Source organism: Triplophysa rosa, linkage group LG5 (assembly GCF_024868665.1).
Source record: "Triplophysa rosa linkage group LG5, Trosa_1v2, whole genome shotgun sequence".
Classification (NCBI taxonomy): domain Eukaryota; kingdom Metazoa; phylum Chordata; class Actinopteri; order Cypriniformes; family Nemacheilidae; genus Triplophysa; species Triplophysa rosa.
The window spans coordinates 29,627,688-29,653,040 of NC_079894.1; the positions used below are offsets into that span (position 1 = coordinate 29,627,688).

Sequence of the window (25,353 nt, forward strand, 5' to 3'; positions counted from 1 at the left end):
CGATAGATTTCAATGTACCACACGCTTTCTTTAAATGAAACCAAAGTACAGGACCCATTCAACAAATTATTTATTTAATAAAATTAATATACAACAAAATAAAAAAACGTTTTTTTAATACAATTATTATACAATAAAATAATAATACTAATTAATATTAACATCAATTAAATAAAAAAGTAGTTATATTATGAGACACTAGCCAAACACAGACCGGAAGTTAATTGCAGTCCATGTGCGTGTGTCCAATGAAACGGTTCATAGAACGGCCAAGTAACAGTTCTTCTCGGTTTCTTTTGCTTGTTATCAGAAATAATCTACAGGCACTCTATTGTTTGTGAATGTGTACCGGAAGTTTAAGGCTACATAAAGGAGTAGAAAGAAAAGAGTTCTGATGCTGCCACATGGCAGAGTTTGGTTTGCTGCTTCAATCCCATTTGAGAAACGTGGTGTTTGCTGTTCAAATGTAAGTCTAATGTTCATATCTTTGGCTGGTTTGCTGCATGTAATGTCTTTGCAGACTTTAACGTTATTTGTTATGAAAGATTATTTTGCTTATGTTTGTTTATTTAATGCTTTCTTGTAAGGGATTTTATGTGTGGGAATGATTGTACTATGCCTGAGTCACTTTGTACCTGACCTCAGAAGAGTATATTGTCGAAATCTACACTTTATGGATTATGAGGATGAACTTCAATAGCTGGAAGTAGGATTACAAGTTTTCTTTGGAGGTTTACTCCATTGGCAACCTACTGGGAATATATTGACATGGACAGAACTTGTATTATCATTGCAACGGCTGTGGCTACTCTCATCTCCACATACAGCTTGTAGGACTTTATTGATTTACTTTTCTTGTGGCTTGTCTAACTGCTACATGTGGACACTGGTGTAATTTGGGTCATTTTCTATGTTGGGTGATGATGTGCTATGAATATTTTTGAATATATGATGACTATCTCGTTGTTGATGCATTTTAATGGACTTCGAGTACAACAATATCAATTAACAATCAACCCATTTACTGGCAAGTCACAAGTCCCCTTTTTACTTATTAATTTGACCAGTGCAAAGTCTGGGAAGGTTATAAGTGTACTTTGGCGTACAATGTGCATAAACTCGGTATAGTAAACATGATAAACAGTTATGTCATTTTACATTGAAATGATACAGGTTTAAAATTTTGAAATTGATGTTAACTTCATTGTCAACGCTGGCTCAATTTAACCCACAGCATTTGGCTCATTTTGCCCCATAGCTGCCATTTTGGAAATTTTGTATTACAAATTCCGGCTAATATTTAGCCAACTGATTTTCATGGTTATACTGTATATGTTAGTTCACCAACATGCATCATGAATATTTTTAGACCTGGTTAAATTTGCTTTGATGTATCAGCCATTACATCTAATATGCTAATATTTGAGATTGACAAGCCAAAACCATCAAAGGATTTGATGCTGTCCAATTCTACCATGTGCTGCAACTTTTCACATTCTGGGAGAAATAACGGGCTATTACAAAATGTATGATCAAATGGCAACAAAAGTAGCTGAGATGCAGTGGGTGGTTCAACTTACCTACTGGCTCATCTTACCCCCTATGTAATTTAATCAATTTACCTGCTCTGTCTATCCAGGCACGGTAGCCATTGAGTTCTCTCTCAGCCTGTTGCTGCCGTCTAAGCTTCATGAATGCACGTCTGTTCTCCACACGCTCTCTCTCTTTAGCAAATTCCCTGTAGACATATTTTAAATAACTTATGTCATTACTGGTGAGGACATTTACACAACATTTTAATAATAGATCAAAAAATTAATTACTGAAAGTAAATGTTTAGAGTTTTGCCAACCTGAACATAATTAATAGTTACACTGATAATCACATATTAAAAATGAACTTCTGTAAATTTCATACCCAGAGAGGACACCTAAAACAAGGTTGAGCACAAAGAATGAGCCAATAATGATGAGAGGGATAAAGTACATCCAATTCCACGTGGGTCCCAGAGCATCATTGGTCTGAGGAGAGAATGTAAGAATCAACACAAAGGACGATACAGTTATATGGTCTGCTCAATAAGGTTTATACATATAATTTTACTACCCTTGACAATCTGTAAATTCTAATTACAAAACATCAAACATAATGCTTCAACATGTTATACACATTTTCAAAAATTTTATTTAGCAGCATCATTGTAAGTATAGATACACCTGATGATAAAACTAAAACTAGAAACCGGTGTGAGATAATGCGTAGGATTGCTGCCTTGTGTTTCCTGCCATTACCAAGAAGGGTGACTGGTCTCGAGCTCCACCCTGCATCATCTACCACCAGCTCCTCCCTGGCCATTGGCTTTGCCCTGGTCTCCATCACCACTGGATTTCCCTAGACTGCCCTGTCCCCTTGTTTGTTTTTGGGAGCTTCTGAAAGCCAATCCATAGGATTATGACTCTATCCCAATTCTATTGTATAGCTCTACGTGTTCTGCTTCCCACCCAGTCTGTTCGCAATTGCATCTCGGATACGGCTATGATTATTATTACTTTTTTGCATTTGTCTTATGTTGTGGTTCTGTCGTGCAATCAGTAATGCAGTACGTTAGCAAACGTTTCAAGTATACAAGAACATGAATATGAACACAACATTGAATTTAACATAAACCAAATGTTTATTTGTTGTTTAAATCCTTATTAATTGCAAAAAAAGACTTGCATTATACTTGCGTGTGTGGAAGCATATTGGTAGCAATTTTCAAATTAAAAATGCAGTATGTAAAATGACAATGCATTATGTACTTAAATAGACAATTAAAATACCAATATTAGGTGCAAAATTCAATAATGTCATTTACATTTGTCAGTTCCTACACTAGACTTAATGTACTATAAATATATGTCTAGCAAATGTAGAGTCGTGGGCAAGGAAGAGGACGAGGTTAGCGTGACAGACACGGGCTTTTATTCACATTACACACAAACTTATAGTCACTCAACACAAAATACGACGGACACTTCCACAGCGTTCCAAGCCTCTCCCCGGCCGAGTTAAAGTCCTCTGAAGTCTCGGCTTCCTGGGTTAGATCCTCTCTGCAACCACCCGTGTCTGTCCGTGTGTCTCTCTCTTGTGTATGCGGCTTTTCCTCTTTTTATCCGCTCTCTCCGAGTCCTTACTGGAATTAGATACAGGTGTTGATCGTTTGCACGTGTCCCATTTACTCACCGCTCGTCTCCCGGCTCTCTCTCCCGTTGCATACCTCGCTAGACCACGCCCCCCTTGCCACAATATGTTTTAACATTTTAAGTTGCAAAATTAAAATGAAAATGCATTCCCCAGATTGATTACAGTGGCGGCACTTTCATCTGTGAATGTACTGCAAATGCTCTTAAGAACGCTGAAGGCGAACAGAAAATGAGATAGCCTATAGGCTACAGTTCTCTGCTTGGAGCACGTCAGTCACGCTCGTCATAAAAGTGAGTGAAACACACACACAAGCACACATTTCACGCTGTTCGGAAGACAGCGTTCACATCACCCAAACGAACCGAACTCTGACATAATTGAATCCGGGTGCGCACCAAAAGTGCTAATGTGAAACCGCCTGTAGACTGGGAGGGGTATGGCCCAGAAGCACGCTCGTGGGTGGCCTGCTGTGAAATTCTCGAACCTGATCTACTTCATGCTAGCCACCCCATCTGTCCTGCCCCTCGACTCCGCGGCCGTCCTCGTCGTCCTGTGTGTGTGGGGGGGGGGGGGATTTGGGTACTGTAACAGACTCATTACATGGCCTCTTTATATGCACACCTCACGCCTTACTCTGTGAGAGCAAGATAGTTCCCCTTCAGTCGGAGACAGACTGGAGTTTGGTCTTGAGAACCTATCATCTCCGAGAGGAATTTTAAAACCCCAATGGTCTTGGTGAATGGCACACGTACGCCAGTCCCCGCACATACCGGTATAAAAGGGAGATGGCGGCGGCCATTCACTCATCCTTTGTTCTTCAGAACCTGCATGGCTTATGTCAAGCATTACAAGTCAAGACTCTTCGATTCGTCGACTGCTGGATTTACGATGCAGAGCAGCGGACTTCTCCCTCCTGAGAGCGGACTTCCCCTAGTCTCGGCAGCGAGCTACAGACTTAAAAAAGCAAATTTCTCGCAGTTGCGAGCATGTCTCGCAGCTGTGTCCTTGGGTGTGACAGACTCATCCCTGAGTCAGACGGGCATGACTCGTGCGTCACATGCTTGGTGGTCAAGCATGCTGAGGCAGGATTTGTTGATCCGGCATGTTCGGTGTGTGAAAACATGGCGATCAAGGTGTTGCGGTTATGGCTGGCACGTTCTTTGTGAGCGCTGCTGCCACCCTGTCTGCTTCCCAGGCGAGTTCGACTGCCGCTTCGGTGAGCAGCGGGGGTGATTTGGGGGTACCTATGGATGTCGCTACATCAGCTTCGGCTTCGCGGACCACCCATACTCCAGCACGCTCACCTGGCTCGTCCCCGATGTGCAGCGGTGGACCATCCCATAGCGGGCAGACTCGACAGAGGGATGAGGACGAACTCTCTGTCATAGCATCAGACAGCTACCTCTTGGCATCAGATGTTGAAGACCTCTCCGAGTTCCCGCCAAGCTCAAGATGAGACCGATGCTGAGATGTCAGCCATGCTTGCCCAGGCAGCCACGATGGATTCATGGTTTCTGGGGTCGGAGCGTGGTCAAAAGCCACGCACCGTCCCAGTGCCATTCTTCCCGGAAGTGAATGAGGAGCTCACTAAGTCCTGGAATGCACCGTTCTCGGCGCGTTCCCGCTAGCAGGCTCGGGAGGTGTTACTTCCCTGGATGGTGGGGCGGCCAAAGGCTATGTCGACATACCCCAGGTGGAGCCTGCAGTCGCGGTGCACCTGTGCCCGCAGACAGCTGCCACCTGGAGGGGTCGGCCTAGACTTCCGTCCAAGGCTTGTAAGCTTTCTTCAACAGTCGTGTCGAAGGCTTACAACGCTGCAGGAAAGGCCGCTTCCACCCTCCACGCTATGGCGGTCCTTCAGGTCCTTCAGGTCTCAATTTCAATCTTGCACAAATGGGCGACACCCAGAAGGCCCGCCTTCTGGATGCTCTCATCTCGCAAGCTGGGCTGTTTGGTGACACCATGGAGGATGTGTCACAACAATTCTCCGCGGTGCAGAAGCAGACTGAGGCGATCAAGCAGATCCTGCCACGCCGCGACCTGACCACCTATCTTTGCCGCTATTGCCGCTCATCACGATTTTGTGGAGGGTAAGTCTCTCGGCCAACATGACCTGGTCACCAGGTTGCTTAGGGGCGTGATAAGGGTGAATCCACCACGACCGCGCTCCGTACCCTCTTGGGACCTTAATGTGGTCTTACAGGGCCTTTGTACTGCCCCTTTCGAGCCCCTCAGAGACGCCAGTCTCCCTCATCTAACGATGAAGACAGCACTCTTGATGGTGCTCGCTTCTATCAAGAGGGTGGGGGACCTCCGAGCATTCTCCGTGTCCCATGGGTGCCTAGAATTTGGGCCCGGTAGTTCTCACGTTATCCTGAGACCCTGGCCAGGTTACGTGCCCAAGGTTTCCACCACTCCCTTTCTGGACCAGGTGGTGAACCTGCAGGCGCTCCCCTCTGGGGAGGAAGACCCAACCTACGTGCACAGCGCCTCTATTTGGACCGCACGCAGAGCCTTAAAAGCTCTGAGCAGCTCTTTGTCTGTTTTGGGGGACAGCACCAGGGGAGATCTCCAAACTGAGATTGGCGCACTGGATCGTGGATGCCATTACATTGGCATACCGGTCCCGAGATCACCTGTGCCCACTTGCAGTGAGAGCCCACTCGGGGTATGGCTCCTCGTGGGCACTGGCTCAGGGCGCCTCTCTGGCAGACATATGTAGTGCTGCGGGTTGGGCTATGCCCAGTACCTCTGCGTGGAACCAGTGTCAGCCCGTGTCTTACACGCTGCCGGCATGTAAGGTCGACAACTGGATTGGGCGTACGCCAGCGAAAGCGCATTCTGCCCTCTCCAGGCGAGTCTAGCGCGCTATTTCAGCCTCCCTACTTCCCCCCTTAGGGTGAAGTACAGGCATTCCATCCATCACTAAGCATTGGCAATTAGGGTTATAGACTGGGCAGAACGGTATTGGTAGAGTCAGCCCTGCTCAGGTGGACCCCTATACTCGGACTGTTACCCCATACGTAGTGACTCCCCTGCAGGGTCGTCCCGTATGATGAATTCCTCACTCTTGTTTCCCCTGTCAGTGAACCTGTGACCTCCCCTCTGGTGGTTACTCCACCTGGGTGGAGCAATTTTCTCGCATGTTGTTCTCCCCACTGGTGAGACCATGTTGGTGTCTCCACATGTAACCTCCTCTTGTGGTAGGATGTGGCCTCCGTAACACATTCTTCAAGCGGAGAGCAATGTTTCCCCAGTGTTCTTACGGCACCAGGTAGGCTTCTCGCTAATAGAGTCGAACGCCACCGTCGGTGATGGCCGTCGGTACGAGCCTCTCAGGGTATGCTACTCAGTACTGATCCCACTGGAAGATTACATCTCGCAGTAGCGCTCACTTGTGACTCGCTAGTCTAGTCAGTGTCGCGCCGCTGGAGGTCGTGATATGGCTCAGCGTCATGGCGTGTAAAGATAGGTCCCCAGTTTGTCTCTGAACACAACGTCGAGAGACCGACTGAAGGGGAACGTCTTGGTTCCGACTGTAACTTCCGTTCCCTGATGGAGGGAATGAGACGTTGTGTCTTCATTCCACAGCGTTTCGCCGACCCATGCAGCAACCGGGAGATGCCTCTCAGGTTCCTCAGCCCAAAAGATGAGTGAATGGCCGCTGCCATCTCCCTTTTATACCCGTATGCACGGGCGGGGACTGGCGTGAGTGTGCCATTCGCCAAGCCCGTTAGCATTTTAAAATTCCTCTCGGAGATGATAGGTTCTCAACACAACGTCTCGCTCCCTCCATCAGGGAATGGAGGTTACAGTCGTAACCGAGACGTTTTGTTTGGTAGAGGGAAACGCAATGGTTGAGCTTGCGCTACCTACTTGCTCATCTAAAATCCTTTGTTGAGAACTCCTTAAGTTGCTGCTCAATACTGAGTATGGTTTTACTTAATTACTTGTCAAGATGTTTGTAAAACGAGGTTACTAATGTCAGCCATTTACTTTCTTTTAAGAAAGGATTTTACTACTTTATTTATTTAATTACTTTAAGGATAGGGTTTGTTGATCGTGATGCTACTGACTGGATTCATTCCAAATCATCCTCTGTATATGGGAATATTGGCTACGAGGTAGCAAAACTAATCCAACTCAGTGTGAGGACAACGGCCCACCGAACGACAGTGACTACACTCTCTCTTTTATGCTGTGGATTATAGGACTACTATCATTGTATCGCACTCAAATAGTTTTGTGGATTAAAACTCATCTCATCCCTCATCACTCTTCTTGCTTCAATTCATCATAAAAACTGCACATTGAACGATAAGTTTATTACCATCCATTGACTTATCTAAGGGACAAAGTGCATTTGATTCGATTTATGGTTTATACATAGTTTTTTTTCTTTTCAGTTGTATGTATGCACTGAAAAATGAATAAACAGCTTGAATATTGGATCTCTACATGTGGGCGAGAATGAAACTCCCCATTCTTCTGATTGGTCAGCTGAAGATCAAACCGTGCCGCCTTTAGCTCTTCTTCAGTTCGGCGCGGTAGAATAATAGTCCTCCTCTGCTGCAGTTGTTCGGATTCTTAATGCGTTTAATGCAACTAAATTCAATTTATTTCCCAACAAACACCCAGACTAACAAATGCTTCGACACAAACCGTAACGGGGCCGAGCCTATAGCCTGCCTAGACATGGCTTTCTACTGTGTACACATATATTCTCTTACGCCTCGCATCAATTGGGTATATGGCAGAGTTTTAGGGCTCTCATGGCTTGGTCACCCAGTAAGTTTAAAAAAATGACGATTTTTTTAGGAAATAATAATGCATTGCCTTTGGCAAATGCCTACATTAATGTTCACACAAAAACTTCTATTAGATGACTGCCTGAAAACCAGAGCACAACAGAAATATTAAAACACATATGAGGTTTATAGTGTAGGTCTTGTGTTTCATTAAAATTGATTCTAATTGATACATCAAAAGGATGTGCTGCTGTCATGATCCTGCCTCACCTTGTCATGCTTTTCTGGTCTTGTCAGAAAAAAAAAAACTGGATGATTAACAACTTTTTATTACTGAACTCGGACAAAACGGAAGTGTTACTTATTGGACCGAAAACTGCTATAAGTAACAACCAAGAATACTGTTTAACTATTGACGGATGTTCCATAAAACCCTCGTCGTCAGCAAAGAATCTTGGCGTTCTATTCGATAGTAATCTGTCATTTGAGAGCCACGTCGCCAACACCTGTAAAATTGCGTTTTTCCATTTTAAGAATATATCTAAACTACGTCATATGCTGTCAATGTCAGATGCAGAGAAGTTAATTCATGCATTCATGACATCAAGACTAGACTACTGTAATGCACTGTTAGGTGGTTGCCCTGCAGGCTTATTACAAAAACTCCAATTGGTCCAAAACGCGGCAGCTCGAGTTCTTACACGTACAAAAAAGTATGAACATATTAGCCCGGTTCTGTCAACCTTGCACTGGTTACCTATAAAGCATCGCGTTAACTTTAAAATCTTGCTTATTACCTATAAAGCCCTACATGGTTTAGCTCCTCAGTACTTGAATGAACTCCTTTTGTATTACAGTCCTTCACGTGCATTACGCTCTCAGGCGTCCTGTCAGTTGGTAATACCTAGAATTTCAAAATCAAGTGCAGGTGGTAGATCCTTTTCCTATCTAGCGCCTAAACTTTGGAATAGTCTTCCCTGCACTGTCCGGGAGGCAGACACACTCTGTCAGTTTAAATCTAGACTAAAGACGCATCTTTTTAATCTTGCATACACTACTCTTCCATAATATAAATCCTCTGAGGGTTTAGGCTGCATTAGTTAGATCAACCGGAACCAAAAACACAACTGATGTACTTGTTGCATCAAAGAGTGCAGAACAGTACTCTACTCTCAGCCAGTCTTGTCTCATTGTTCCAAGGTTACCACAGCGAGCAGGATGCAGTTCATGGCCTGACCTGATGGTAGAGCGGAGAATGGGAAGTGGGGACCTGACAAGAGCTGAGATGATAGAGCTGGATAAAGAAGGACGCGGTCTCTTGACATGTCTTCACCACAAAACTTCAAATGCTATTAGATTATTAATGATAATCTTAAACTATAATTTATTTTATTATTAAGTTTATTTATTTTATTTAGCCTTGTTGTGCAAGTTCTCTGGAGCTTGTGCAGAGGCAGCAGCTTTTGCCAGAGGGGAACTGGAATCCCCTGGTTGGGCCTGGGTTCTCCTGAGGTTTTTTTTCTCGATTAGAGTTTTGGGTTCCTCGCCACCGTTTGCATACTGTTTTTGCACTATCTGCCTGACCGGGGGGGCTGCTTTAGAATCTTAAAGTTTTACTTAATTAATATTGCATATAGGAATTTATTATCTGTTATATTTGACCTGTGCTTCTCTCTCCTTTATCCTAAATGTGTGCTCTCACTGAGCGTGTGTGTGTGTGCGTACTTGTCTGTGTACGTACGTGTGTGTGTGTGTGTGTGTGTGTGTCTGTGTGTGTGTGTGTGTGTGTGTGTGTGTGGTGTTGTTGTGTGTTGCGCGTCCGTGTGTGTGTGTTGTGTCTGTGTGTTGTTGTGTGCTTTGTGTGTGTGGAGTGTTTTGTATGTGGGTATGTCTGTCTTCTGTGTTTTCAACCTTTTTCTTGTTTTTCAGGTTCAACTTTAAATGTTTTGCTTATAGTCAATATGTCTCATGTACAGCTGCTTTGTAACAATGAAAATTGTAAAAAAGCGCTTTAACTAAGTATGACATCTGAAGTCTAGGCAAGGTTGTTACTTTTCAAATATCTTATTTGTGTTGAGAAGAAGTCATATAGTTATACAAGAATCTTATGACGCATTTTACTTGAAGTGAACTTTCTTTCATGGGTTTGACATGTGCAATGTTCAACGCTCATATATGCAGAGGTGGGTAGTAACGCGCTACATTTACTTCGTTACATTTACTTGAGTAACATTTTGGAAAATATGTACTTTTTAAGTAAAATTAAAAGTGTGACTTTTACTCTTACTTGAGTAAATTTCTAATAGAAAATCTGTACTTTTACTTCGTTACATAACTTACATTGCGTGACGTTCCTTGTTCCTTCATTTTAAAATATGCTTTTTAAAACGCGTTGTTTATTTCAAGGTGTCGTCTCTTTTACGGGCATTCCCGAGTGATCATTCTTTTGAGTCGATTCTTTTGAAAGCATTAATTGAACAATGGGCAAAACCATTGAATAGGCTAATGAATCAGTTCAAATGATTTGTTCAGTTCGCAGCACGATCTGAATCATCTGAAGCAGGATTACTCACTCCTCGTAGCGCGAAACTTAAGAACACGCAGAACACAAAGAGCGTTGGATGAAGTGGATATTAATCTATATCTATACAATCAAAACTGCAAATGTGTCATATTGTTTGCCAGCAATGATAAATGCCCGCCATATGCGCGCACCCGCGCGACCTGTTCGTCAGACACAGCAACATGCGCGTTACCTGTCAGACACAGAGACGTGGGCTTGCAGAAATATACATTTGAAGAACAGAAGGAAGAAAACTTGTTGATGGGCGTGTGGTTCACTGTTTACTGTTTGTTTACAAGTAAGAGCGTTTCACAACACACACGTGACACAACACGAGAAAACATGAGCTTTGTTCAAAAATGTGTATTTCATTTAAGAGAGCACTGCAGATGTTCTAGATCATCTTAGGAAATGCTCTGAGTTTAGTTCATGCTTTAGTTTGACATGGTCTATTATTCTAAATAAGTTGTGTAAACTACATTGACATCAGGACTAGATGAAATTTACAGAAATGCTTGTCTCTTCTGTGTTTGTCTATTCTTTAGTCTCTCTAGTATATTGCAAAGATATCTGCTTATGATAATTAAAAATATTGATTAAAATGTAATATTAAAATATTGGCGTTAATATTAATTTTATGTAGTAGGCCTATATAATCAGATACAAAGTAACTAAGTAACTAGCTACTTGAGTAGTTTTTTCATTGCATACTTTTTTACTTTTACTCAAGTAAATTTTAACATAGTGACTTTTACTTTTACTTGAGTAACAATTTCTCAAGTTACTTGTACTTTTACTTGAGTAAAGATTTTGGCTACTCTACCCACCTCTGCTCGTTTCCTTGTTTAGCTTCCCCACACCTGCCTATTGTTAATTTCCCCTTGTTCGTTCCCCTATTTAATGCTCTTGTGTTTGCTGTCCTGTGCAGTTTTGTTTTGCTTTGTTTGGTTACTTTGCCTTGCTTAGTTTGACCATACTTACCTCATGTCCAAATTCATGTACTCCTACTCTTGTCGAAGTTCCTGAAAAGTGTCTAGTTTTGTTTATCCTGTTTTCTCCTGTTTTTTTCCCCCTCGTGGGAAGTATTTGTTTTCAAGCTCATCTTTGTTCAGTTCTCGTTTACCCCATCATGGGTCTTTTGTTTTGTAAATAAAGTTTTGAGTTTTGGACCTGCCGCCTGCTCTTGGGTTCTATTTCCTGACGTCCATGACAACTGCCTTGTGTGCGGCTCCAGCGGCTGCACGCTCGCACACAGGACTGCAACGCAATTGTAGTACCTAGCCTTGCCATTTTGGTTTGTATATATTGTATGCTTGAAATATCTATGGCACGAGTTGCATAGGTTTATTGGTAACACTGTCATGGCTCTGCTTCATTTAGTCATGTTTTTCTTGGTCCTGTAGCAGAGCCATGACAAAGTCTTTGGTTATGTGTGGAGAGAAACATACTGTTGTCCTTTTGACAATAATATACGTTCTCTCCAGTGTCTCGTCACTGTTCCCGCCATCTCGTTTCCTCGTTATCTTTCCCTGAGTGTTTAATTACCCACACCTGCCCCGTGTCGTTATCCTTTGTCTGTCTTCCCTATATAATACCCTCATGTTTCATTGTCCTGTGTCGGTCATTGCGTGTGCTATGTGCTGTCTTCAGTTGTTTTGTTCTCGTCCAGCGTTAGCATTATTGCCTGTTTCTGTTTCTGTTCCTGTTCCTGTTGTAGCTGTGTCATCGTCTTAGTAAGTGTTTAGTTTAGTTTAGTTTGTCAAGTGTTTATTCAGTCTAGTGTTTAGTCAGTCATCGATCTGTGCTTGTTTATTATTTCTTGTTGCTGTTTTACCCCATCGCGGGTCCTTGTTTTGTGTTTGTTAAAATAAAGTCTTTTGTGTTAACCCCTTAATCACTGCCTGCCTGCATTTGGGTTCTCCACCACATATTTCATGACATAACACTTTACGGTAAGGGTACATGAATGATCATGAATTCAGGCATACATTCATGCATGGACTAAACATTACTTGACGCATTAATACCTCATGAATTATCAGGACGTAACCTGTTCAAAGTCTTCCATTCATGACTTCATGAAAGAACAACATCCTAATTCAAACATTAACTAAGATGGGTACATCATCATGAATAATGATTTATTACGTATGATCATGATATATTCAATAAAGTATCCAAGCCTCCCAATCATTGACTAAAAGTGTGTTATTTAAAATCCTGTCATGACATTTTATTCATTTATTTCAAACATGTATTTATTTTCTCCCAATTCTCTGTCATTGTAGTTTAGCCTATATTCACCGACCGTAAGAAAAGTGATTTGTGTAGCCTGCTTCAACTAGCCTTGCACATAAAACAATACAACAAAAACATAGTTAATGACTAATAATAATCATGACCCTAGTGTTTTGAAGAGTTTAGAAGAGTTTGAGAAGATTGCGGCATGATTCATGTTTTCGTCAGCTGTTTCGTGTTTTTCTCATTTTTTGAATTTCAATTTTAAATCATAATAAACTAATGAATGAATGATACAAGGATTAAAGATTATCTGTTCTGTGAAGAATCCTTTAATCAGTACATGTAAAACATCTGTTGAACCCCTCAGAGTACGGCTTTAAAACAAACGAGGTGTGACACTGTGGATGTTTATCCTGTGGATGTATAACATAATTGTGGATTACTTCCCAGTGCTTGTTTCCCATGGAAGCTTGCTTGTGATTGTCTACCTGGAATAAACTGTGTGTGTGCAAACCTACCTGTTGTCCTCCTCCCGTGTGTATCCCGTAACAATAGTTCTGATGTGCAGCAAAAAAAAATGTGGTACACACAGGGATAAAAGACTGATCCACAGTTAAATATACCGCCAGATATTCATTGTTGTGGATCTACTTTTATACCAGAGGCTCTGGATATCTTGTTGAGATACATGGCATCATGGATGATATTAAATACCAAAAGATAAAAAAAATCTGAACCTGACTTGCTCTGCTAGAAATCTTATGATGGGTGGTAGGTCTTCCATCAGCACATTGGTTCAAAACAAACTTCAAAATCAACACAGAATGACTAAATCAAGATCCTGCCACAGTCATCCCAGTCCCCTGATCTGAACCCTATAGAGAATGAGTGGGATAGACTGAAGAACAGGGAGCACCAACATTTGAAGGATCTGGAGAAATTCTTCAACCTCATCAGACATTATAAGAGAAGACTCAGAGCAGTTTTTCTGTTTGAAGGGGGGCTAATAATTGTGGCCAGTGTGTATTAGAGAAAAACATTTATTTTACAATGTGATCCCCAACACACTTTCAGTTGTTTTACGTCAGTAAAACATTTGATCTTTTACTTAAAAAATTCAAAAAAATCCAAAGGAGAAACAATGCAGATTTGTTTTCACAGCATTCTTTACTCATATTTCCAAGGAGGCTAATATGTTTGTCCCCAACTGTATGTGAATGGCTTGCATGCTAATATTAGTTTGTTTTGTTCCCATGTTCAAATCTTATTTTCCTGAAGATACCAGAGACTGACAGACCTAATCTTACTAGCTTAACCTCTACTTTACAAATCACCCAACAATGATGATATATCACTTACACATATGGGCAATTCCGTGAAAATGTCAACCTTACCACGAAAAAATTAAGTTTTTACCAGCGGTTTTTACTATGTTAACAGTACAGATTTTAACATTTGGTGGTTCATATACCCATGTGAGATCTCTCTTCAAATTTGTAAAGCATTTGTTTTATTTTTAGTGCATGATTTTTCATAGTCAGGTAAGTGCCATTTTCAGGATTGTCACATCCATAACGCTACATATTCCTCATAAATGGACACATGAAAATGAATATAAAGTAACTATTTTATGTGCTATAAAGAGGCATCCCTTCTCCATTCATTGGGTATTATTGCTTCAGGATTGTGCATTTTATTTTATAGAAATCCTACAAAGTTTATTGTCTCCCAAAAACCGCGTCCTTTTTTTGTCACATCCATAACGCATGTTTATTTCCCTTTTCTTAAATATACATTTTTTTCATAGAGTGACATTTTTTGATGTTTAGACTCTATCAACAAGGGTTCAGTAAAATATAAACAGATGGTTCAATATAATCGTAACAAATTCATTCTCTGAGCATTTTTATGTCACGTCCACGCAAAATGTCACGTCCATAACGCTGGAATTGCCCTTATTATACATATATCGCTTCAGTCACATTATAATACAATAATGTGTGGGCAAGACACACGTTTGTGTACTAGCCCTAATAGCTTATGTTAGCTTTAGAGTGCCATTAGGACAGGGCCTCTGGGCAGCTATGGACTGGAACGGATTGTTTTAAAGTAAATAATAATAATAACTCACATTGTACAGGACAGCAGTCCATCCCTCCATGGTGATACACTGAAATACTGTGAGAACAGCAAACAGGATGTTATCAAACTGAGTGATGCCATCATTGGGCCCAATCCATGTGCCACTACAGTTGTATTTATCCGGACACCGCCTCACTCCACACGCAAACTCAACCTCGGATGAGTCCACTGTCTCATTATCTAAAACAAACAGGGTGCAAGAAATATTAAACGATGTGTACACCATATAATGAGTATAGATGTTACGCAACTAAAATACAGATTGTATACAGTGGTACGCTTCAGTAATATTTCATAAGGGACGTACCAATTTATAATATACTGTATATGTATATACAGTATATATTCTGCTTCCCTACACTCATATTGTAAGTGTAATGTATTGGCCAAATAAACAAACTTAAATAGAAAGCATTGTTTGTTTATTTATTTGATCTGCAATGGGTATTGCAATAATATGTTTATTGTAAATTCTTAAAAGCATGAGCTGCATAATACAAATTGTAGATTAATGCAAATGAATAAATGTGACTGTCTATGGGGAAGTCAGAAAGCTCTGGCATCTTTATTTCTGCTCCTATGATGAATGGAGGTCTTACGGTTGTGGAACGAATTCATGACATACTATTCATTCTTTGCCAAAGTGTCCTTTTAACCCATTATCAGCGAAATTCTTAACACAGATATGTTCCACATTCACATATTTTACAACTGGATTGCTTTTACTGCCTTCATATGTACAGTGCCTGTTAAATCTGATTAAAAGAACACGTGAATGTTCCCTACCAAGGATATCTGGTAAGGAGACACAAGTGTGATGTAGTTTCCCACTATAAAACTCCAGGCCGATGATCGCAAACATCAGAATGGCGAAGAAGAGAAGAAGACCAATCTGTAGCAGCGGCACCATGGCTTTCATAATAGACTTGAGAACTATCTGTAAACCTGAAGAGATATCAAATGGATTAATACCGTAGAAACTACTTTTGCATGTAAGTGGCTGCACATTGAACCTTTAATGCTTTGCTCAGGGAATGCGATTGGTTACTTACTGGGAATACCCGAAACTAGTTTAAGCGGTCTTAGCACACGCACAGCCCTTAGCGTTCTCAAATCCACTGGAATATTCATATGAGATCCAGCTGTTGCCAGAATCCTGCAGACAGTAACAAACACATGCACAGAAAAAGAAAATAACACAATATGGTAGATGCACACAGGACGATGACACAGAATCTCAGCCAGATAGGTCACTTCCTCTCTCGTAGCGTTAAGGGGATTTTTCACCAAGTGATAACAATGTGTTTAATAAGAAAACGTCAAAATTTCGGCGAACTGACAGCACTTTGGGTGAGCATTGTTAAGTGCCTCTTGGATCATGCCTCTAGTAAGTGCAAAAGTTCACTTTGCTTTTTTTCGTATTTGTTGATGTACCTTGAAACGGATAGCCTGAGATATTTTTTGGCATTACCTAATCATGCAAGAGTGACTGACTCTCAGATACCGTGTTGTTAAATATTTGAAGTTTTTCCACTCAAAGAAATGCAAAGGTTGTCATCTCCTCATATAATTGAGATCATTTTTGATAGTTTGCCACCTCTTACTTCAGACAATCACAACATTAGAAAGGAATGGCACCAAATTGCAATATTCTCACCTGAAAGGCATAAAATTATACTCTAGATCACAACAATTCATTGGACCAAGATAAAAATTGAAAATGTTGAATGAGCACCCCCTTGTCACAAGGCCTAGGAACCACATTCTGAGTTCTTGGTCCTATGCTACAAGATACAAAAACAGAAACTTCCAAAAAAAAATTCAGGGCGTCATCTGCATGTTCCAGATTGTGAGCAACCTGTTGGTGCCTCATTAGATCTGCATTCCCCTGTACATTAGGTTCAAGACTGTTAAATATGTCACCTTTGAAACTCAAACACTACCTAGCCAGTGGAAAACACTGGATTCATTAGGCAACCACGTGGATCATAGATATCACTACCAAACTCTTTCCAGACACCTTACTTTTAGTGTAAACTGCTACATAATGACTGTCAGTAAAGATGAGCCACAATGAAAGTGACAATAAATAGCCCCATATAAAGTAATGTAACTGACTTCAGTTGTTCCCAGCACAGCAAATGAAACACAGCGGTGAAATATGTATAACAGTGAAAAAATAGGGATGTGACGTTTACCGGTTAGTTAGTTTTATCATGTCATATTTTAATTATCATTAAACCGTACCCACTTATCGCTTTAAGAACTAACGGTAAATACTGTCCAGCGTCAGCCGAAGTTAGCAACAGTAAAACAGAGGCGCATCATGAAATGTTGGTTTTGTTCATTTTGTTGTGTATTGAGATAACGTTGCGGATGTCATCACGCACGCAAAGAAAGCAGTAAAGAGAGATGAGACATTCAATCGGGGGTCTGTGTGGTTTAATCCGAAATAACCTGCCAGTTTAGCTGAGATAGGCAGCGCGCGTTAAAGATGGACAGCTCCGTTCCAAAGTTTGACTGTTACAGCGATCCAGCCACTTTAGGTGGACAAGATGGTTAAATGCTTTTGAACTCTTTGCCAACGGGAAGGGGTGGATTCTGATTAATGATACACCTGATTCAACACAGACGTGCAGGATATTTTCTCCACACTCCCTGTGTCATGGTTCTGCCTCTTCATGTCATGTCTTTCTTGGTCTGGTGGCAGGATCATGACAGAACATCATGTTTTGTGTGGAGAGAAACATATTATTGTCGGTCACGGCATAACATGCGTTCTCTCCTGTCTCGTCTTTGGCCCCACCCCTCTCGTTCTCTCATTTAGCTTCCCACCTGTGTCTCATTACCCACACCTGCCCATTGTTAGTTATCCTTTGTTAGTCTCCCTATTTAATGCCCTTGTGTCTGCTGTCCTGTGCTCGTTCTTTAGCTTGTTTACTTGTACACCGTGTATATGCATTCTCTCCAGTCTCGTCTCGTAGCCCTGCCCTCTCGTTCCCTCGTTAGCTTCCCCTTGGTGTTTGATCCCTGTCACCTGCCCATCACCCTCCCTGTATAATCATCCCTCGTTAGTGTTCCCCTATTTAAAGCCTCTGTTCTTTCTGTCCCGTGTCGGTTCACTGTTCATTGTTGCTCGTACGTTGTTCTATGTTCAGTGATTCATTGTACCGTGTTCGTGTTTAACCGTTCCTGCCTTGCCTCATCCCTGCCTAGTTTGGTTTATTTTTGCTTAAGTTCCTGTTTTGCCCCCTAGTGGGAAGTTTTTGTTTACCCTTTGAGAAGTCTTTTTGTTATAGTGTTTGTTCCCCCCCTCGTGGGTTTTTGTTTTACCTTTTAATAAATATTTTGTGTTACCCCGTTACTGCTGCCTGTATCTGGGTTCTTCCCCTACCCTATTGTGACAGTTTGGTTATAGTTAATGTCAAGTGTGTTCTAGTTTAGTCCAGTTTCAGTTAATCTATGTTCTGTTGAGTTTGTATTATCCTGTTTTCTTGTTTTACCCCCATCGTGGGTCTTTGTTTTGTGTTTAATAAATTAGTATTTCTTTAACCCCTTAACCGCTGCCTGCATGTGGGTTCTCTTCCTGTGCACACAATCCTGACACCCTGATACAGGAGGGTCAACAGACTACAAATGTCCCGCACATGGAAAATTATGCAGAAAGTGCAATGGAAGAGATCATTTTGCAAAGATGTGTAAAACAAAGGAATGATCAAGACACATAGTAAAAAGAGTCAGATGAGGAAAATCAGGAGTTTGACTTTGCTGTCAGTGAAAAGAGCAACATGGACAAAATAACATTCTCAGTTGATGAATGAATGTTAATTGACTCTGGTGCAACAAGCAACATAGTGGATGAAAGAATGTGGGAAATGTTGACAGAAAGGAAAACCAAGTGTAGCTCGGTCAAAACAGACCAAATCAAGTGAATCCCTGCCAGTGAAAGGAGTTTTCTGTTGTGACGTTGGATTCGGAAAACGCAGTATAAAAGCTGAGTTCACAGTTATTTGCAGACGAGGAGGGTCACTGCTCGGAAAAGCCACAGAAGTTAAACTAGGAGTGCTTAGGATCGGTGCTAATGTTGCAGTGGTCAGTGATGTGAAGTCCATGATCCGACATCAGTACCCCAAGTTGTTCTGTGGAGTAGGCAAACTGAACACAAAACAAATCAGCCTGCATATAGACAGCAAAGTGACACCAGTTGCACAGCCCCTTAAACGTGTTCCATTCCACCTAAGAGAGGCTGTTGAGAAAAAAAATTATGAGCTGCCTCACATGGACATCATGGAGAAAGTCAATGGAGCAACCCCTTGGGTAAACCCCGTTGTCATTGTGCCCAAAGCAAATTGAGAAATAAGGATGTTTTTGGACATGAGACAGCAAACACTGCAATAATTTCCCATTCCCACAGTCGATGAACTGTTGCAAGGAATGAATGGGTCAATCGTATTCAGCAAACTTGACCTAAAATAGGGATTTCACCAGCTCGAGTTGACCCCAGAATCAAGAGACACCACAACCTTTGCTGTCCATAATGGTATACACAGCTTCAAAAAACTGGTGTTTGGAGTTTTGTCAGCCAGTGAGCAGTACAAGCACAAAACAGCATCTGTTCTAGCTGGCATCAAAGGAGTAGAGAACATATCGTCTTGGTTACGGATGTAACCTCAGTTCCCTTTCTGTCGGTCTCTCGACGTTGTGTCGAGCCGACAGATGGGGTTCGTCCCTGAGAACCAATCGCTTCCGACTTCTTAGAAAAGGCGAATGAAATTGGCGAATGAAATTTGCATGCCAGACTCCGTCCCCCGATATCCGGGTATAAAAGGGAGACGGCGTGCCTCATTCATTCACCTTAGTTCTGAGGAGCCTGAGACCTCTCATGACTGTTGCAGTGGGCAGCACATGTTGTGGCAAGTAGGACACAACGTCTCGTTCCCTCCATCAGGGAACGTCTTGGTTACCGATGTAACCTCGGTTCCCTGATGGAGGGAACGAGACGTTGTGTCGAACCGACAGAATGGGGTTTGTCTTGAGAACCTATCATCTTCTGAGTATTTAGAAAAGGCCAATGAAAATTGGCGAATGAAATTTGCATGCCGGGCTCCTCCCCGGATGTCTGGGTATAAGAGGGAAGCCGGCGTGCTCATTCATTCACCTTTGGTCTGAGGAGCCTAAAGCATCCTCCCCCGACCGCTGGGGTGGGCGGCCAGTGTTGTGGCATGAGGGACACAACGTCTCGTTCCCTCCATCAGGGAACCGAGGTTACATCCGTAACCAAGACGTTCCCTTTCTGTCGGTCTCTCGACGTTGTGTCGAACCGACAGAATGGGGTTCCTATGGAAAACGCCACAGCACTGAGCCGCGTCACAATCTCTGCGGAGCGACGTTGACTGGCCTGGGCGAGTCAGACGAACACGCTAGCGCGAAATTATGACCTTCCAGTGGAGAGGAAGGGGGACCCAGAGCTTTCCACAAAAAGTTGGGAAGCCCCCTAACGCCGGCCGTCACGGGCGGAGGCCTGATTCTCTAAATGGCGAGAAGCCGCCCGGCACCGTACGGGCCACTGGGTAAGCATGATTCCCCCCGGGGGGAAAAACGCTGCAGAGGCCACTACCTACCGTAGGGAGGAATTAGTGGAGACACCACATGGTCTCACCATCAGGGGAGAACTCATGGGAAGAATGTGCGGACTGCAGGAGTTAACCGCAAGGTGGGAGTCCACCTGGGGAGGTCATGGGTTGCCAAGGTGGGAACCATTCATGAGGATACATCAGACGGAACAGCCCACGGAGGGGGGGTTACCACGTCTGGAGCACTAGGTCCGGTTAGAGCTATGTGGGAGATAACTCAACTGTTCCCCGGCCTAAAGGGGCAGGGCTGCTCTGCCCAGCCTGTCCCCTGGAAGGGTGCTTAGTGATGGATGGAATGCCTGTTCTTTACCCGAGGGGAAAGAAGTGAGGCGGGATCGCCACTGCTCCCCCCGGAGGGGGAAGGGCATCCGCAGGCGTATGCCCTACCGGCTGCCGGTCCCACACCTTGCCAGGATGTGGACTGACACCGGTTCCGCGCGTAGGTATTAGAACCTCACGGAGTTGTTGGGCATAGCCCAACCCACAGCTCCGCAGATGTCTGCCAGGGAGGCGCCCTGAGCCAGCCACGAGGGGTGAGCCTCACCCCCAACGGGCAGGAAAAGAGATTGGTATGCCCCAACGAGGGCATCCACGATCCCAGTGCGCCAGCCCCTGTTTGGAGACAGCCCTCCTGCTGACCTCCGAAACAGACAAAGAGCTGCTCAGAGCTTCTGGGCTCTGCGTGTGGTCCAAGTAGAGGCGCCGTGCGCGTACTGGACACAGCACGGATAGGTTGGGTCTTCCTCCCCGGTGGGGAGCACCTGCAGGTTCACCACCTGGTCTCTCGGGAGAGTGGTGGGAACTTTAGGCACGTAGCCGGGGCAGGGTCTCAAGATAACGTGAGAATCCCGGCCCCGAGTTCTAGGCAATCTGTGGACACGGAGGGTGCTTGCAGATCCCCTACCCTCTTGTAGGTGAGCGCCATGCGGAAAACCGTCTTTATCAAGACTGAGAAAGAGCAGCAATCCCGAGAGGCTCGAAGGGGGCGGGGCCTCTTGGGGCCCGCCACCTAGGTCGCAAGAGGGTACGGAGCGCGGAAAGGTGGTCACCCTCTCGCGCCCCTTAGGAACCTAATGACCAGGCCGTGCTGTCCCAGAGGCTACCCAGCACTTGGGTCATGATGAGCGGCCGTAGCGGCTACATACATTCCCAGTGTGGAGGGGGAGAGGTTACTCCCCAGTCTCTCTTGAGGACGGGACAGCTCGTACCCGACCGAGCAACTCCGCGGGTCTTCTCGGTGAGAAGAGCACCAGGACGAGAAGAGGCACCACTTACAGGCGTATAGCTGCCTAGTGGCCAGGGCCCTAGCCAGAGTGATGGTCTTAACCGCCGCAGGGGGTAGGCCACTCAGAATCTCCTCGTCCTGTCCAGGGGCCAGACATGGAGGTTCCAGAGGTCTGGCCTGGGATGCCATAACGTGCCCTTCCCCTGGGAAAGCAGGTCCTTCGTCAGGGGAATCGGCAAGGGGGAAATGTCGTTAAGAGCATTAGCTCCGAGAACCAAGTCCGGTTGGGCCAGTATGGTGCAACTAGTACACTTGATGCTCCTCTTCCCTGACCTTGCACAGGTTCTGTGCAATGAGGCTCACTGGGGGGAAGGCGTACTTCCGCTTGTCCCACGGCCAGCTGTGTGCTAGAGCATCCGTGCCGAGGGGGGCCTCAGACGGGAGTACCCTAGCGGGCAATGGGTGGTGTCCAGGGAGGCGAACAGGTCTACCTGAGCCCGCCAGAACTGTGCCCAATGAGCTGGACTGCGCGGGGGTGGAGTCGCCACTCTCCGCAAGGCGTCAACTGACGAGAGAGCACATCGGCTGTCTGGTTCCGGTTGCCTGGGATATGTGTGGCTCGCAGGGATCTGCTCACCTGCGGACTCCACAGGAGGAGGCGTCGGGCGAGTCATGTTAGCTGCCGTGAGCGAACGCCACCCTGGCTGAAATACGCTATGGCAGTTGTGCTGTCCGACCGGACCAGCACGTGCTTGTCCTGCACGAGAGGTAGTAGCCCCTTCAGTGCAAGTAGCACATCCAACAACAGTTGATATGCCTGCGCAGGCGGGGGCCCGTCCATCGCCCCAACACTGCGTGCCCGTTGCACACGGCACCCCAACCCTGCAGGGAGGCATCTGTCATCACCACGACGTGCCTCCTTGACCTGCCTGAGAGGGACCCCCGTCCGTAGAAAGGTCATTGAAGACCAAGGGGTTAGGGTGCATCGGCAGAGAGGTGTAATCACCATCCGCCTGCTGCCCGTGTGCCACGCTCTCCAGGGAACTCGACTCTGTAGCCAGTGTTGGAGCGGTCTCATGTGCATCAACCCGAGGGGTATCACCACCGTCGAGGATGCCATGTGCCCAGGAACCTCAGAAATTCAGGGGGACCGCTGACTGCTTGAAATGTTCCAGGCAGTTCAACACTGACTGAGCGCGTTCTGTAGTCAGTTGCGCTGTAATGGAGACAGAGTTGAGTTCCATACCAAGGAAGAGGGTGCTCTGCACAGGGGAGAGCTTGCTCTTTTCTCGGTTGACCTGTAGTCCCAATCGATCTAGCAACCCCCCTTTTTCCGGGACGATGAAGTATGGGCTGTAAAACCCATTGAACATCTCGGCTAGAGGGGCGAGCACGATCGCTTCCTCTCCAGAGGGGTGGTGACCTCGACCCGAAGCACGGGAGCATCCTTGCCTCTGACTGAGGTTTGAGAGGATGCCCCGACACTTGGGCGGGCGTCTGTGGAGTTGGACCATGTAGCCGAGACGGATTGTATCCCATAGTCAACGTGACGGTTTGGGAAGCTCTTGTCAGGCTCCCAGGGACCGAGACAGGGAGGCTAGGGGCACGTTCTGCTTCATCGACCTCCCGGGGGGTGGTTCGATGGCTGGCAGTGCGGATTCCTCGCCGTGGGGGTCCCCGGAGAGGAGATCGGCTCTGCTGTTTTATGATGTAGCACAACGCACCATCGATTGAGAGTGCTTAGGACAGCCAGAGGGCGGCCGAGTCGCGGCGGGGGAGGATATGCCTGATATCCTCTGTCTGCTTCTTTACTGTCAAGAACTGCGGCTCAACAGTATCACAAAACAGCCCCCCCTTGCGAGATCGGTGCGTCGAGAAAGCGGACTTTCTCAGCATCACTTATCTGTGCAAGGTTCAGCCAGAGGTGTCTCTTCTGGACCACAAGTGTGGACATCACCCGACCGAGGGCCCGCGCGGTCACCTTGGTCGCCCGTAGAGTGAGGCCGGTGATGGCGCGGAGTTCCTGCATAAGCACTGGCTCGGTCTTACCCTCGTGGAGCTCTCTCAACGCCTTGGCCTAACCTGCAGGATGGCCATAGCGTGGAGAGAGGGGACAGCTTGGCCCGCAGCAGCGTAAGCTCTTGACACCTAGGATGCCGAAAACCTACATGCTTTGGACGGGAGTCTAGGTCGAGCCCCTGGGGGACATCGACGTATCCTCTAGCTGGCCCACCATCGAGGGAAGAAAGGGCGATGGAACTAGTTGACGTGCACGCGCCGAAGGGGGAGTTCCAGGTGGTACTAAGTTCCTCATGCACTTCCGGGAAAACACGGCACTGGGGGCGAGTACGGCTTGGAGCCGCTCTCAAACCCGAGGAACCATGTATCCAGCCACGAGCGTTGGGAGACGCAGTGCAGTGCAGTGCACTGCAACCCAATGCCGGCGGTCTGGGAAGCATGGCTGACATTTCGACGTCCGCTTCTTCCTGGGCTCGACCCCCCGAGGGAGGGAATCGTCGGAGTCCGATGCCAGTAAGTCGCCCTCCGATGCTGCAATGGACATCTCATCATCACGCACCGTTTCCGAATACGTGGTTGAGGAACAAGACGGTGGGACCGTCTCATGGGGAACGCTCAGACGAGCGAGACGAGGTGTGAACAGTCCGCGAGCCGGTGGCTGACGGATTAGCGCTCACAGTAATCCTCATATCACCCTCGCTGCTCGCCATAGTGGACGGCAGGGCCATAGCCACTGCTGTCACGGAATGGGAAGCAGACGAGGTGGTGGCTGAGTCCCGTGGGAACACAGCCACCCATGATGCAACGTCTGAATCATCAACCGCCCGCAATGCGGGCAGGATGTATCCACAACATCTGCCCCAGCGTACTGGAAGCAGACATCGTGTCCATCCCTTTCCTCGATGAGTGTGTTGCACCGACAAGAACAGCGGGACATGCCACGCTGGAGAAATTTGCTCTTTTAGAGAAAAAACTCGATCACTTCTGGAACCGAGATCGCCCAGGGGAAGTCGCCGCAGGAAGGGACAGTCCGCTGCACCACGTCGTAGAACCGGCAGTCTTGTAGTTGCTATCTTGTAGAGAAGTCTGTTGATCATGAGCGAAGGCTCCGAAGAACAAAAGGTGAATGAATGAGGCACGCCGTCTCCCTTTTATACCCGGATATCCGGGGGCGGAGTCCGGCATGCAAATTTCATTCGCCAATTTCATTGTCCTTTTCTAAGAAGTCGGAAGCGATTGGTTCTCAGGGACGAACCCCATCTGTCGGCTCGACACAACGTCGAGAGACCGACAGAAAGTGAACAGATGACATCATCATCCATGCACCTGACTCACGAGAAGAGAATGCACGCAGTACTAAAGAGACTGGAGAGCTGTGGCTTGACTCCAAATGCAGAGAAGTGCCAGTTTAACATGGACAAACTGGTGTTTTATGTTTATGGTTTATGCTGCTGTCAGAGAAGGGCATAGACCCGACGACAGAGAGAGTGAGAGCAGTTGATGAGGCAAGAGAGCCCGAAAATGCCACAGAGGTGCAGAGTTTTCTTGGTCTAGCTGGTTATAGTAGCAGTTTCATACTTCATACTTCAGTTTACA

At 45.3% G+C, this 25,353-nt stretch overlaps 1 protein-coding gene across 3 annotated transcripts in view; it reads right to left on the reverse strand.

Moving 5' to 3' along the window:
* The window catches only part of cacna1eb (calcium channel, voltage-dependent, R type, alpha 1E subunit b), a 225,248-nt gene that overhangs the window by 142,751 nt on the left and 57,144 nt on the right, over positions 1-25,353 (reverse strand). For all 3 annotated transcript variants that reach the window (XM_057334281.1, XM_057334282.1, XM_057334280.1), the window contains 5 exons: positions 15,933-16,036; positions 15,667-15,825; positions 14,870-15,060; positions 1,918-2,021; positions 1,623-1,738 (listed from right to left, as the gene is read on the reverse strand). In XM_057334281.1, the coding sequence (XP_057190264.1) occupies positions 1,623-1,738; positions 1,918-2,021; positions 14,870-15,060; positions 15,667-15,825; positions 15,933-16,036 (674 nt within the window). The remainder of the gene's footprint in view (positions 1-1,622; positions 1,739-1,917; positions 2,022-14,869; positions 15,061-15,666; positions 15,826-15,932; positions 16,037-25,353) is intronic.